The 16,792-nt window shown below is 38.8% G+C and overlaps 1 protein-coding gene across 2 annotated transcripts in view; it reads right to left on the bottom strand.

Moving 5' to 3' along the window:
• Window positions 1-1,587: 1,587 nt before the first annotated feature.
• LOC136850851 (uncharacterized protein DKFZp434B061-like) overlaps window positions 1,588-16,792 on the bottom strand; it is a 168,360-nt gene continuing 153,155 nt past the window's right edge. Inside the window, exon 4 of one of the 2 annotated variants that reach the window (XM_067124880.1) lies at window positions 1,588-5,057. In XM_067124880.1, the coding sequence (XP_066980981.1) occupies window positions 3,732-5,057 (1,326 nt within the window). In that variant the 3' untranslated portion in view covers window positions 1,588-3,731. The remainder of the gene's footprint in view (window positions 5,058-16,792) is intronic. The other variant, XM_067124881.1, reaches the window with a different exon arrangement.

Raw genomic sequence — 16,792 nt, 5'->3', positions numbered from 1 at the left:
ATTTATTTAGAGAAATATAAGATATCTATCTCTTGGGAGAAGCCAAGTCTTGGAAACGCGTATAAAACATGAACTTTGAGTACGAGAAGATCCTATGATTATGATATTGAAACATACAAAAGTACCGTCTATGACTTCAAACTCATTCTGTTTATTTTTTCGCCTAATAAAAATATTTTAGACACATCTAAGATCTCTTTTTGTTGGGGGCCGGGTTTGAAGGGGTAGGTAGGTAGGTAGGTAGGTATGGTAGTGTTTATATATAATATATATAATTCTTACGTAGTCAGAGGACACCATCGATATACTTGAACAGATTCTCGAAAGAAAAAAAGCTCTGGGAGATGTATTCTTATATGTGATGTATATGTTTGAATTTAATTACCTGGAAGTTTAAATCTGCTATTTTGGACGATTGCCCGTGGAAGATTTTCTCGCATATTCAACGAGTACTTCTCTCTGGCTGAAATCCACAAACTCTGACTATGTCAAGAAAATTGCCTTCACTCAACAGAGCACACAGACACACGCATGCGCACAGACGTTAAAACAGAATGATGTGAATGTGATCAAGACAAGCACAGAAAATGGACAAACGTTAAAATAAAATTCGGTGAATTTGATGAAGAAAAGATGAGAAAATATTTTAACGAAATCGTAGCATTGGAAAAATAACCCAAAAAGCTGTAATGGTAAAAGTTGCTGTGTCAGATTTTCAAAAAAAAAAAAACCACATTGCAATTTCTTCTTCTTGTTGTTTTCAGTCAACATTTTATGGTCTCGAGTCTTACGTAATAGCTTAATTATTATCATTATTTGTAATAGTATATCACAATGGATTTTCTCAAAGGAACCACGCATAGAACAACTCTATTGTATACATGATAGACACTCAAAAATTAACATTTTTAACTTTTCTGTCAACACAGGCACGACTGAAACTATAGAGGTTTTTGTCACGATAAAATCTAAACAGGGCACCGACAAGTGTGAGAATAGCCAAGCAATTTCAACTTAAAGCAAAAGTTAGAAAAGAAAGAAGCTGGGAAATGTAACGTTGTGCGAATACCTTTCTAAAAAGCACGGTGGAGTGACAGATTCAATTCAAGTCCAGTGTTTTCTTGTGCGAATAAGCTCGCGCCTTCTCACGGTCGCGTGTGTGTGTGTGCGTGTGTGTGTGTGTGTATGTGTGTGTGTGTGTATGTGTGTGTGTGTGTGTGTGTGTGTGTGTGTGTGAGAGAGAGAGAGAGAGAGAGAGAGAGAGAGAGAGAGAGAGTAAAATATAATGCACAAAGATAATCAAAAGTAGATAAATAGTGTGCTGTGAAGAATTATTTCCAATTGAATTTATATATATATATATATATATATATATATATATATATATATATATATATATATATATATATATATATATATATATATATATATGTATGTATATGTATATATGTATGTATATACATGTACAGTATATATATACAATTCCAACTGTAGATTCCTCTTGCAAGACCACTGTGTATGAAATCATTTTGACTACCATTGTACATTTTATTTCTCGAAAACTAAAATTTTGAGATATTGGATTAATTTTTAATGAAGTTTTTATTTAGATTTTCTGCTCTCACGTAAAATGTACTCATATTTATTAGTAAAAATACTCTATGTGACATTTTAAAATTCATCTGTTTAAAAGACATCCGATTCATTCTTATTTCATTTTTAAGACGGCCGTAATGGACCATGACATAGAATCGAGCTTTTGTCAGTAAAGAAAGAACATTTCAAACAAGCCTTTTTTTGCGTAACATATGAGTCATTTAATCTTTATAATTCTTATTAATGAATTAAGAGGTGTCTTTTGATAGTTCAGGTAAAGATCACCCTTGAGTGGCTGAATTTATCGTGAAATTCATATAGCTTAAAGTAGTTCAACCGTATTTGACTAGAAACGTTTGTTTGATGAAAGACCTTGTCACTCCAGAGGTTAGACCTTTCATACCAAACCAGGCCCATTTTAGCAAACGGCAAAAGAGATGAATACAAATTCTCGGCAGATACCAATTTTATCAGTGATCTGAAACGAATAACAAAATCTGAAGTCAGGTTATTCAAATTTCTGAAACAAGTCGATAGGGCGTTTGTTTACTCTTGAGGAATTTTTTCATCGTCAGAGCACTTGAAATTGATTAAAGCCTTAGCCTCATCAGTTCTCAGTGAAGGGGGAAAATGGGCATATTTCTAAATGATTTAAAACTCCATTATGATTATGGACTGAATCGGAATGTCTTACATAAATCGACCATTGATTCCTTGCTGGATTGGTTTTACACTTCCCCTGTCACTGCATTCGTTTTCCACTGTACTGTAAAGGAACACTTTAGAAAAAGAATATAGATTTCGTGACCGAAGCGTAAAACAAGCACCATGGCCCTTTGTCCACGCGGAAAAACAAATGAACGTCGCGTAAAACCAATATATAGTCCCGGGCTAAAACGTCACAGTGCATTTCGGATTGAAGGGAAAGTGAGACTCTCACGAATGCCAACCATTCTGGCTGGACCCGATGCCACCCCTTTCAGCGGAAATTGATTCTGTCGTTCACTTCACAAACATCACTGATACGCGGAGATACGTCAGAACTGCCTCCATCACCTTCGAAGAGGAAGGTATCCACTTTTGCTGTCAGATTTTTGAGAGTTTCTAAGTACTTTACAGTTGCTTTGACGGAGGCATCATCACATATAAGAATACAGACTCGTCAGGAACATTGGAGTCACACACCAAACATTTATCGAAAGTGATTGTTCAGGGATATGTACAAATTGCCAAGTACGGGAAGAGAGTCACTTCACGTCACTTGGAGGTATTGCCTGCACTTTTGGAGATCAGAGACAAAGGTAGAGAGAGAGAGAGAGAGAGAGAGAGAGAGAGAGAGAGAGAGAGAGAGAGAGAGCACGTTCTTTCAAGTTAAAACGACTAATGATATGGTTCAAAGTTTGCTGATATGACCTAGATTTGTTGGGAGTTCATTCATTAAAAAAAGATAGTGTTTGTATTCATTATTGTTTCGATATCACACTTATTTTCTGAGAGGCGATATGAAGAAAATAACCATACAGTACCAAAGTTATTAAAGCCCAATGGAATAACTGAAAGTTATTTAATCACTTTTGTACTTAGGCGTTGCAGCACTGTAGTTGGAAAGGTATAGGTAACCAAAGTTCAAGAACCCTTTTAGGTGATATTTTGTTATTAACCAATTGGTTCTTAGCCACGTGAAATAAGTCTGATCCTTCGGGCCTGCCCTAGGAGAGCTGTTAATCAGCTCAGTGGTCTGGTTAAACTAAGATACTGTACTGAACTTATTTTTTTTTATGAGGACAAGATACTGTAATCGCTTCTTAGGCAGAGTCGTCGAACATGAAACAGTTAATGAGAGTTGGAAGCATAGAAATGACGTCCAGGGAGTTGAATGAGGGTCTCCAGAAGCGATCGAAAGGGGTTATGGTTTCTTTGAATTGTGTCTCTTCTTCGGCGCTGTCCATGTTGATAACCACGTGGTGCTGCGGCTGAGAGACGCTTGAGACAGATGGTCTGGAAGTTTCTCCGTGAGAGGAGTGCCGGCGGATGGTGGGCTTCCTCCAGTGGGAAGAGGAAGCCCGGTTAGGGTCAGAAGCACGACGTATGACTGAAGTTGTGGTCACTTGTAAGCGATTGCCTCTCGTTGGGCGTCACTTGACTTGCAAGCCCTTGAGCGATGAAGTAACGCTCCCACTGGCCTCGTCGTCTTTGCTTGTCTTTAAAAAGCTTTCTATAACTGACCCCAAAAGACTAGCATCTATAGTAGAACCTGAAGAATCCCAAAGAAGTTTGCCTTCTTCGTCGACTTCTTTCTCGCTGTCCTCTCCAGCCTCCTCTTCCTCTTCTGTATAGTCTAAAGATGATGCAGCTATGTGGTCACAGTCAGTTCTGCGGATGGTGATAGGAACACCGCTTTCTGGTTTAGCACCAGTGGCTGGATTTTGCTGAACGTCCCAACAGTATGCAATGCTTTGGGATCGACCTCGTGCTCTTGGGTTTGGAAGGGGAGGAGGCATTGGTGCAACATCCTCCGGAAGTGGCACTCCTGGGGGTGTAAGACGGTGTGTTGGCCCTAGTAAAGATGCCAAATCATTATTGGTTACTACAATTCCAGATCTACCAGTACCTGTACTGAATGAGTGACGTTTAGGTGCCTCAACAGGGGAAGCAGGTGTTGCTGTCCCGTGGTAAGACCATTTTCTAGCTCTGTTCAGAGCAGCTGCTTGGCTCTCTTCATCCTCTAATTGTGTCATCTCTAGTACCTGTTCAACTGGTGATGACCGTATTTTGAGCTTTACCTTCCGGCCCCCTGTTCCAACGGCTCCCACTGCTGCTGCTGCAATAGGACTACCGAGTTCTCCAGTGTCTTCCACTTCTCCTCCCTCAAGGTTTAAACTAAATGCTTTTTTCAAGCATCGTTTTACTTTTGATCCAGAATTTCGACGTACTTGTGATACCTCTGCAAACTCCGCTGCAGCTCCTCCTGTTGGAGATTCTCTAGATCCCCTCGATTCACGTGATGAGCCTCTAGAGAAGGACCCTCTTTTAGCAAGGGCTAATGGAGCTACTGGTGACCAGTGTTTAGTTGGAGATCGAAGGGGTGGTGATTTACTTGTCGGTGACCTGTTAGGTGACTGACAAGTGGGAGACCTGCTAGAAGGAGAACGTGAAGTAGGGCTTTTGCTGGCTGGACTTCTAGAAGCTGGACTGCGGGAAGTAGGACTCCTGCTTGCTGGACTACGAGATGCAGGGCTTCTTCTTGTTGGACTCCTGCAAGGACTTTTACTTCCTGGGCTCCTGCTTGTAGGGCTCTTACTGCGACCACGGGTAAAGGATAATATCCTTTGCCTGAAGTTTGCCCAACTTGGAGCTTCTTTTTCTTCATCAGGAGATATTGACCCTGCTGTCCCTTGACCATCAGGATCTGCTACAAATGGTGGATTTTGATCCAGTGGTGAATATGATGCCCGCCTCATCTGAAAGAGAAAAATATGCTGATTTAGTGGAGAAAGTGAAACACTAATATCAAGTCTAAAGCTATTTGGTTTTTGTAAGAGTTCTACAAGTACTCCTTTTCAGGTTAGATGATGAATCATTTGAAGTGGTTGAATTTTATTCTTTTACCAAACTGCATTTTTATCTCTTAACTGGCAAGCCTGAAAGTGTCAAGTTTTTCAATGTTTATTTGGAGATTGAGTTTGCAATTACTGGGTTGACAATGAAATCTACTGGAGGAGGATTTGGGACAATTACAGAACCTTTTCAGTTTGAGCCTTGTTACTTTAGTCTTTTTATTTTTTGTGACCCTGATGTGCACACACAGAAACACACCAATCATAGACTGAATTATTGCATTGGGTTGCAATTTTCAGCCATGGTTAGCATTGATCCAATCCTCAAAAATTTTTTAAACAAAATAACTTTTACACAGATTTTGGAACAGAATTTGCACTAGATGGCAATAGAAAAATAAGATTTAAGAATCAGATAAAAATTCGAGATAGTTAACTTCAGTGTATTGCACTGTTCTTATTTTTATAAACATCATGATCTGAAATTATTAATTACACTGTATAATGCAGATCACAAACTCTGTACTCAGTAAGCATCATCTAAACAAATATTAGTAAAGCATATTGCTTATTATTTGGAGGGATAGGATATCAAATAAGAATTAGAGAAGTAATGGGGGTGCAACCGGTCGATGAGTATGTTAGGTTCTCACGCTGGAAGTGGCTAGGCCATGTGTATAGAAGACAGGGAATAGTATTAGATACACCAGGGTTGGTTGCCCTTGGTAGAGGAGGTAGAGGTAGGCCAAAGGAGATGTGTTTGAGGACAATGAGGCGGGAAGCAGAAGACGAGTGCTAGGGAGATCTTGAGTTAGCCCAGGACAGAATGTGGTGGCGTGAGTCAAATCAAACCTAGGATAACCACTTTAATTTGGTTAGCTTAAGGATATTATTGGTAATGCCTGCTTGCATACCACCCATCACTGAGAGGATTGTGCGATTAAACAATAGTTTGATGGAAGCTGAAATTCTGACCAGTGCAAAGGGTTAATCAAAGCAAAATTTTTGCCTTTGTCTCAGATTTTACTCAAAGAAAAGCTCAGCCTCTTTTAGAGGAGATTTTCTTGTATTTCATAACAAATCTTTTATAGCTGCCTATTCCCTTTGGTTCAGTTGCACTCAGTTGTAAATTTATTGCTTTTTTTTAGTAGATGGAAAACTTGGAAGTCTAACTAGCGTCTGGTTTAAAATGATAAACCAAGGGATAGAAATGAAAACAGAATTCACGGGAAGATGAAAATTAAAGCAGAATTCAATGATACTTAGAATATATAGTACATAAAAACAATAATGACAATAACAAGAGAAATAAAATAAGAAGATAATTCTGTGTTCAAAGTAGCTGTTCATTTATCACACATTAAAACTATGCAGTTCTCAGCAAAATACTTTTCATTTAGGAACCCTTCTTACAGAAGTGTTAGAGGCTGGTTGAAAATACTGCCTTAAAATATACAAAAATGAGAAAAATGGTAGGTACTGCAGTTTTCCCTTGCCTTACTACTGATTTTGCAGATACTGCAAATGGGACCCCTAAATACTCGTGGAAAGCATTGAAGAATCATTCTGAAACTGCAGTAATTTGTGTATTAGTGTTTCATGAGCCCAATAAGTGGCATATCTCAATTTCGAAAATTTTGCAGATACTGCAGTTTTCCATTTTAGGGCAGAATAGAATACAAGAGAGAGAGAAAAAACGAGGTCAAGCAGAGAGAAAATATAAATGTATAATGCGTTTCGTTCCTTGCATTTTATCATATTTATTACCTGCTTCAAACGAACTTAATTTGCATGACTTGCTTGGCATTTTGGAAATGAACAAGTCATGAAAACGAAGGTGCATCTTGCAGAAATCAAGACGCGACAGAGAAAAGAATTCGTTGGCAACTCGGAAAATTCCTTATCGACATTTTATCGTCTTCCAGACTAACTGGGGAAATTCTTATCTGGAGGAATGCAGTATTCGAGGCAAACATACACCTACGCATACAGAGAAACTCACACAAACATGCGCATACACATACAGACACGGTTTTCGACATGACGAAAGATTCTGACAAATGGCAACCCATCTTGAAAGCCGTTACAGTAAAGTGCATTGGGTGGCTGTTCACCGAGCGATCCACACTCGGCAGGGTGGAATTGTTTCCACCTCGTAAACAAGACTAGAATCTTCTCTCAAAGTCGCAGTTTTATGCCGAAAAATTACAGTCTTCCCGGAGGGAGAGAGTTCTCAGAAACAAGATGTCTGTACAGTTGAATATGTAGACTGCATCGTTCTGGAATAAGAAACCAAGAATGGAAAGTTTTTTTATGCATTTACACGACACTACATCTCTTTTCATGTCGTTGATTTAAATGTACCCTCTCTCTCTCTCTCTCTCTCTCTCTCTCTCTCTCTCTCTCTCTCTCTCTCTCTCTCACCGCTTGAAGGTTGAAACTCATTTTGTCGTTTGCCAGTTAGATTCAGATGTATATGACATGAAAATGAGATGTACAATGTCATATAAATATATGTAGCCTAACATACAGTTTCCAGCCACAATGGTCTTTAATCCATTTAAACAATCGCGCAGATGCAGTTCTAACGAGACTGTATTAAGCAGATGCATTGAGGATTCTAGAGAGGATGAGGCATCCTCCATTGCATTATTGAGGATTCTAGAGAGGATGAGGCATCCTCCATTTGGATTGGAGAATGCTTCAGAAAATGTCACGGATGAAGTTATAGATTTTCCAACCAGTTCACCAACATTTTCGATTTATTCGATATGGATGGGATCATCAAGTAGGCATGACTTGAGGTTCTTTGCAGCGTGCCTTCGGCCCCTAGCTGCAACCCCTTTCGTTCCTTTTACTGTACCCCCTTTCATATTCTTTCTCTCAGCTAACAGTTGATTCATAGTGCAACTGCTTTGAGGTTTTCCTCCTGTTACAGCTTTCAAACCTTATACTGTCAATTTCCGTTTCAGCGCTGAATGACCTCATTTGTCCCAGTGCTTGGCCTTTGGCCTAAATTCTATATTCAGTTCAATTCAATTATCAAGTTGGAGATTTCCGTCGAATATTTTTGAGAAGTTACGCTGACTTGAGAAACAGGAGTTTGCCATTGAAGAAGTCGAAATATAAGATGGTTGAAGAAGAAGTAGAGAGAGAGAGAGAGAGAGAGAGAGAGAGAGAGAGAGAGAGAGAGAGAGAGAGAGAGGACAAGGAAATAAAAAAAAATTGTGTGAGGGTTTAAGGTGCGTTGAATGAAAAAGTCTTAACCTTTTGGAAGTTTAAGGACCAGAATTTTGAAAGAATCAGTGACGATGACTCGGCATATTGAAGTTGCTGTATAACTTTATGTGTATATATATATATATAATGTATATACATACATATATATATGTATGTATATATATATATATATATATATATATATATATATATATATATATATATATATATATATATATATATATATATATATATATATATATATTAAGAGAGAGAGAGGATTCCAGCCATAGGCATGCAACAGCTGAACCAACAATCTCCAGGGTTATCAAAGGAAGTGGAGGAGATAACTGAAAGTTCTTTTGGACCCAGGACCCACAGAATAGGTCCCAGAGGTCGTGGAAATAGGGACAAGGGCCAACAGAGGAACGGACAGCCAACAGAAGAGGCCCCTAAGCAAATAGAACCGGATGTGGAACAACAACAGCTTGTTGACGAAAGCGTTAAGACTTCATAGAAGAACAACAGTCTCCTTTTAAGGTTGTTTTTCCCGTAGGGGGTTAGTGCCGTCAGTCCACCTCATGCGGTGCACTGTAGGCACTACTGAAGGTTCTTTGCAGCATGTCATCAGCCTTTAGCTGTAACCCTTTCCATTCCTTTTACTGTACCTCCTTTCATATTCTTTCTCTTCCATCTTGCTATCCACCCTCTCCTAACAATTGTTGCGTAGTGCAACTGCTTTGAGGTTTTCTTTCTGTTGCACCTTTCAAACCTACCTATTCTCCATTTCCTTTCCAGCGCTGAATGACCTCGTAGGTCCCAGTGCTTGGCCTTTGGCCTAAATTCCATATTCCATTCCGTCCTCAAGGTACGGTTAATTAACAGCCAGGTAAACAAAAGCCCCTTGGTTCGAAGGCTTTTCGAGTACTGTGGATAATCTTGTTGTTGCTTCTTGTTGTTATGTACTGTGGATAATCTTTCTTTCGGGGTTATGGAATCACAACCCACCCGCCCGCATCCTACAACCGGATGCAGTGTATTCAGCCGCTCTTAGCACAACTGGCAACTCAACTTTAGACGTTCAGCCACTGGACAGAGAGAGAGAGAGAGAGAGAGAGAGAGAGAGAGAGAGAGAGAGAGAAGGGGGTGGGGAATTTGCATACAAGCCAACAGAGAGAGAGAGAGAGAGAGAGAGAGAGAGAGAGAGAGAGAGAGAGAGGTGGGGGATTTGGTTACAAACAGCGAGAAAGAGAGAGGGGGAATTTGTATATAAGTTAAGAGAGAGAGAGAGAGGGGGACGAGGAAATTTGTTTATAAGAGAGAGAGAGAGAGAGAGGGAGATTTGCTTAGAAGCAGAGAGAAAGAGAGGGGTGAATTTGCATATAAGTTAAGAGAGAGAAAGAGGGTGGTGAATTTGTTTATAAGTTAGAGAGAGAGAGAGAGGGTGGGGAATTTGTTTACAAGCAAGAGAAAGAGAGGGGTGAGAGCATATAAGTTAAGAGAGAGAGAGAGGGAGGGAATTTGTTTATAAGAGAGAGAGAGAGAGAGAGAGAAACGGGGGAAGGGGGTAATTAAGATAAAATAGGGTGAGAGAGATGTACATTGAAGGCAAATAGAGAGAGAGAGAAAAAACTGTGAACAGCAACTTTTTTTTTTTTTTTTTTCTATTTCACCCAAAAACCTTTCAGAGCATCTGGCGCTGATAGCAAAAAAAAAAAAAAAAAAAATTTTAAAGTTTCTTCTCGCTCATCCTTTCCGAAATCAGTCGTTTTTTTCGTTACACATTTTTAGTTTTCTACAAAAGAAAACTATTGTGCCGGCTTTGTCTGTCCGTCCGCGGTTTTTCTGTCCGGCCTCATATCTCAAAAACTACTGAGGCTAGAGGGCTGCAAATTGGTATGCTGATCATCCACTTTCCAGTCATTAAACATACCAAATTGCAGTCCTGTAGCCTCAGTAGTTTTTATTTTATGGTTAAAGTTAGCCACAATCGTGCTCCTGGCAACGATATAGGACAGGCTACCACCGTGCCGTGGTTAAAGATTCATGGGCCGCAGCTCATCCAGCATTATACCGAGACCACCGAAAGATAGATCTATTTTCGGTGGCCTTGATTATACGCTGTACAGAAACTCGATTGCGACGAAGAAACTTCGGCGCATTTGTTACTCGTTTCTCAAAACAGAATCGGATTTAGCGTCTTAATTTTTCTGACGTGTCAGAGTTCATAGAGATTATTATTATTATTATTATTATTATTATTATTATTATTATTATTATTATTATTATTATTATTATTATTATTATTATTATTATCTGTGAATAGTTTTCTGTGGTGTTTTTCTGTTCACAGTCTGGGAATATTCAGGGCGAACGGTCTCCTTTTATTGCGAACAGAAATGTTATATTATGAATACCGAGTTCCCCTCCACCGTCTATTCAAAAGCTTCCTTTATGATGGCTTCTGGCTTTTGCGTGTTCGAATGTGTGCACAGTTGGCTTTGTTATGCCATTGAGTGAAGGTTGTTATTTGTTATTTGATGACTGTGTTATTCTACGATATTTCATTTGCGGGAAATGGGAAAGTTTTCCTGTTGCTTTTCGAACGATTGGTAATATGCATTAAAAGTGTAAAGGCGGACTGTTCTGTGTGTTGGTATGTGACTAAGTTTTTTTGCATGTATGTACACTTGCATTTTCAGATAGGCCTATATATTTTTATTGACTTTTGTATGTATAATGAAGTACGTTTGCTTACACGGATTTACATGACTATTCTGCCCTAAGATTGAAAATTGCAGTATCTGCAAAATGTTTCGGAATTGAGATGTGCCACCTATTGGGCTCATGAGACACTAATACATAAGTTACTGCAGTTTCAGAATGATTCTTCAGTGTTTTATTTAGGGGGTCCCATTTGCAGTATCTGCAAAATCAGTAGTAAGGCCAGGGAAAAATTGCAGTATCTACAATTTTTCTGTTTTGTATTTTTGCAGATACTGCAGTCTTCCATTTTAGGGCAGTATTGACACATGTGAACAGATATGTAAATCTTATTTAATTCCTTTACTGTACATATACATATGCCTGTCGAATTCGGGTATAATTGTACCTGGAATCGATATCAGTCCACCTCCACCACGATAGCTGATTGGTAAGGTTGTAACACGTGACAAAATAAGAATTTTCGTCACATACAACATGACATTTTTATATTCACAAATATCAAGCCTCAAATTTCGTTTGACATCCAATTCACCCCGTAGGGGCTTAGTACCGTCAGTGCACCTCACGGGGTACACTGTAGACATTACTAAAGGTTCTTTGCAGCGTCCCTTCGGCCCAAAGCTGCAACCCCTTTCATTCCTTTTACTGTACCTCCATTCATATTATCTTTCTTCCATCTTACTTTCCACCCTCCCCTAACGATTATTTCATAGTGCAACTGCTTTGAGGTTTTCCTCCTGTTACCCCTTTCAAACCTACCTACTTTAACCACTGCCCGGTGGTGGCATACCCTATATCGTTGCCAGAAGCACGATTATGGCTAACTTTAACCTTAAATAAAATAAAAACCGCTGAGACTAGAGGGCTACAATTTGCTGTGTTTGATGACTGGAGGCGTGGATGATCAACATACCAATTTGCAGCCTTCTAGCCTCAGTAGTTTTTAAGATCTGAGGGCGGACAGAAAAAGTGCTGACAGAATAAAGTGCGGACGGACCGATAAACCCGGCATAATAGTCTTCTTTTACAGAAAAATAATAAAAATGTATTTCTGCATTCGCCTCCTCACAGTCCATTTCATTTTGCATGAAAAGTTCGGCCATTCATAATGAATAGAAAATCGCGCTTGTCGTAATTGGTATTCTGTTAATTAACTCCAATGTAATCTGCTTGAAATAATTTACCCTTTTTATTGGTCTCCTATTGACAAAGTAGGGGCAGGGTGGGGTGGGGTGTGGGGGGAAAGGAGCTGGGTGTTTCATTTATCCTTCAGTCTGTCTGTCTGTCATTCTGTCTTTATGCCTGTCATTCTATGTGTCTGTCTGTCCTTTAGTGCGTCTTTGTAACTCCTCCCATCCTACACATACATATATATTTATGTATACATATATATATAGTATATTTATATGTGTGTGTTTGTCTTACATTCTTACAAAGGTGCCAAATGAATAGGGGCGGCTAGTCGATGACGCTGGTAGAGTTATGCAGGATAAAAAAATGGACTGAACATAATGAAAGCCCAAATGAATGAGGAAAATGTATGATAAACGGACATGAAAAAAGAAAAACGTACAAACAGAAACGACCAGGATAGAAAACCGCCAGTGTGAGAATGAGAAGTGAGTGAACGCAAGAACAGGCAAAATCTGGCTTCATTTATGCACAGTCTTGCTCAAGTGACTGAACGCAAGAGCAGGCAAATCTGGCTTCATTTCTGCAGTCTTGCTCAAGTGACTGAACGCAAGAACAGGCAAATCTGGCTTCATTTCTGCAGTCTTGCTCAAGTGACTGAACGCAAGAACAGGCAAATCTGGCTTCATTTATGCACAGTCTTGCTCAAGTGACTGAACGCTAGAACAGGCAGAACTGACTTCATTTGTGCACAGTCTTGCTCAAGTGACTGAACGCAAGAACAGGCAAAATCTTTCTTCATTTCTGCAGTCTTGCTCAAGTAACTGAACGCTAGAATAGTCAAAATCTTGCCTCATTTCTGCACAGTCTTGCTCGACTCAATCTGCAGAAAGCAAAAACCAGAGACCCATTATTATATGCCAATTACCCCGATTCAGTGTCTGACAGAATTCCAGGAAACAGTTCGTCGAGAGAAATAGGTTGAATTCAATTACTCCAACTGATATCAAGTCCCAATTGAGCGGAATCCGGGTCAGAAAAACGAGTAATTATAAAGCATGAACGTTGTGCTTGAACCTGATGTATTTCACTATTCTGGTTTTCGAGTTTCACCAGCTTGAAATAGATTAATGATGGAGAATTTTAAGATAATTTCAGTCGTATGGTACCCGGTTGGCACGAGGTTAACTGTAGGCCTTACTTAAGGTTCTTTGCAGCGTGCCTTAGGCCCCATAGCTGCAACCGCTTTCATTTCATTTATTTTACTGTACCTCCATTCTTATTCTCTTTTTTCTGTCTTCTTTTCCACCCTCTCGTAATAATTATTTCATAGTGCAGCTGCGAGGTTTACCTCCTGTTACACCTTTCAAACCTACCTGCTCTCAATTTCCTTTCCAGCGCTGAATGACCTCATAGGTCCCAGTGCTTGACCTCTGTATTCCATTCCATTCCTTCTTGAAACCTACTCATGGAAAAGTAATTCAAAAGTTATAATAAAAGCATATTTTCTCGAAGAGTTTGATGGTAAAGTTACAGTTAGTGAGTAACCTCTATAACTGGTTGGGTGGTAGAAGGTTTATGCCAGCCGAGTGGTCCTTTGGGACCACCCAAAAAACTTGAAAGCCATGCATTTTATGAAACTTCTAATGGTTTCTGTCATAACTGTGAAACACGAGAGAGGAAAGGCGTTTAATTAATCTTTAAAAGAATTTAGGTATTTTACAATGAGGTACATTTTTCATTTTTTTTTTTTTTTTTTTTTGCACTTCGGTTATCAGTGACGGTCGGGACAGGTTATATGTAACTAAATGTGAATGCAATCCGTAAATCAGATATTGTTCTAAAACGTAAAAATTAGTTTGTTTATAATTTGCAGGTATAAAGAAAAGTTAGTTAATTTTCTCTTGTTGTTCTAAATGCTCATGCAAATGAAGTCTGATGACAGGTGACGATTGAAAGAGAAATTCTGGGTGAACAACTCTGCTCTAAAATGGAAGACTGCAGTATCTGCAAAAATACAAAACTGAGAAAATTGGTAGATACTCCCTTGCCTTGCGACTAATTTTGGAGATACTGTAAATGGGACCCCATAAATACTCGTGGAAAGCATTGAAGAAGAATCATTCTGAAACTGCAGTAACTTGTGTATTAGTGTTTCACGAGCCCAATAGGTGGCATATCTCAATTTCGAAAGTTTTGCAGATACTGCAAATGGGACCCCCTAAATACTCGTGGGAAGCACTGAAGAAGAATCATTCTGAAATTGCAGTTATAATTTGCGTATTTTGTGTTTCACGAGCCCAATAGGTGGCACATCTCAATTTCGAAGATTTTGCACACTGCAGTTTTCCATTTAAGGCCAGCATTGATTCCTTATTGTCGTCCCGAAAGCGACTATATATTTCCTTCAGCCCCGAAGACCCGCGTCATTGCCAAGTGTTACCCGACCGTTCTCTGGAAGGGTAGAGCTATAATCGTCCGCTCCCCGTGTGAGGATATTTGCTAGAAATCAATTTCCTCTCTCTCTCTCAGTCTCCGCTCGTGCGTGGTTGAAATACCCCAAGGATAAGGTAGATGAACAGGTTAGCCGTATACCTGTTCACTCGAGTGGTCAGGAAATTGATAACCCTTTTCAGAAATTGAAGGTTGAGGAATTAAGGAGTGAGGTAGATGGGTAGGTTAGGTTACGCATTCACTCGATTAATTAGGAAATTGAAACTCTTTTCAGATATTGTCATTGAATGGAAAGGTTGATAATTTTTAGTTACGTCAGCGTTTTAGTTTAAAACTTTGTTTTGGTTTAAGTGCCGTCAGTGCACCTCACGCGTTGCACTGTAGGCATTACTTAAGGTTCTTTGCAGCGTCCCTTCGGCCCCTAGCTGCGACCAGGTTCTTTGCAGCGTCCCTTCGGCCCCTAGCTGCGACCCCCTTTCATTCCTTTTACTGTACCTCCGTTCATATTCTCTCTCTTCCATCTTACTTTCTACCCTCTTCAAACAATGGGTTCAACGTTATTTTCAGCTTTGAATGACCTCATAGGTCTCAGCGCTGAACCTTTGGCCTAAATTTGACCTTCCAGTTCCTGCATTTTAACTTGGTGGAAATTAGCAGTACGACCTGAAGAAAATCAATCTCGTTCCCCGTGTTTACTCCCCTAAGTTTTGCATGACCCTCAAAATTTATCTGGTTGTTTATTCATGTCCCTTTTTCTTACCTGGAATACATTATCCGGAACTTCTCATTGTTTATTGATACCGTTTAATTTCATAGTTATCTTTATACTGCCCTGAAATGGAAGACTGTAGCGTCTTCAAAAATACAAAACTGAGAAAAATGGTAGATACTGCAGTTTTCCCCTGGCCTTACTACTGATTTTGCAGATACTGCAAATGGGACCCCCTAAATAAAGCATTGAAGAAAAATCATTCTGAAACTGCAGTAACTTGTGTATTAAGTGTTTCAGTAGCCCAGTAGGTGGCATATCTCAATTTCGAAAATTTTGCTGATACTGCACTTTTCCATTTTAGAGCAGAATACTGCTCTGTCGATTTTTCCACTGCCTGTATACATCACATTTTCCTGTAAATGACTTCGAAGCAGTTTGCAAGGATTTGGTACAAATGATTCATGGGATGGATTTTTGTCGACATTTTTTTACTGACTTTTTTTATTGCGGTTTAACTTACAATGAAAATTTTAACGATGATTCATTCTTAAAGGAACAATAAAGCAAATATCCACAGAATTTTATGGAGGGAAATTATCCTTGGCTAGACGTAATCACAGCCGAGTAGTGGTATTTTGCGTATTTTGATTTTCTTGATATGAATAGCATAAATTTTCATAAATGATTTCACTCGAAATCTTGAGATATCGCTTCATGAATGAATCCAACACAAACATATTATTGTAAGCAAAGCAAACCCCATTAAAACATAAGTTTGTTCATATTAAAATAATGGATATTTTGCTTATTTTGATATTCCTGACACGAATAAATTTTCGCAAATGACCTCACCCAAAATCTTGGTATATTACTGCTTGAATGAATTCAACACAGTCATTTTATATTGAATAATTATTGTACTCAAAGAAAAGCTCATTAAAATATAAGTTTGTTCATATTAAAATATTGATATTTTGCTCATTTTGATATTCCTGATAAGAATAAAATAAATTTTCACAAATGACTCACCCAAAATGTTGGTATATTGCTGCATGAATAAATTCAACACAATCATGTTATTGTATTCAAATAAAATCGCATTAAAATATAATTGTGTTCATATTAAAATAATTGATATTTTGCTTATTTGGACATTCCCGATAAGAATTGAATAAATTCTCACAAATGACCTCACCCAAAATCTTGGTACATCTCTGCATGAATAAATTCAACTCAGTCATTTCATATGAAATAATGATTGTACTCAAAGAAAAGCCCGATAAAAGAATGTTTAATCACATTAAAATAATTGTAATGGCTCTCATTCCTACACCTCCACTTACTGACTTAATTAATTATTTCAATAGCCAGAGCGAAGGTCGCCGAATTCGACATC

The sequence above is a fragment of the Macrobrachium rosenbergii genome, chromosome 22 (genome assembly GCF_040412425.1).
Source record: "Macrobrachium rosenbergii isolate ZJJX-2024 chromosome 22, ASM4041242v1, whole genome shotgun sequence".
Lineage (NCBI taxonomy): Eukaryota > Metazoa > Arthropoda > Malacostraca > Decapoda > Palaemonidae > Macrobrachium > Macrobrachium rosenbergii.
The sequence above is the reverse complement of the archived record's forward strand: the minus strand, read 5'-3'. Positions and strand labels throughout refer to the sequence as shown.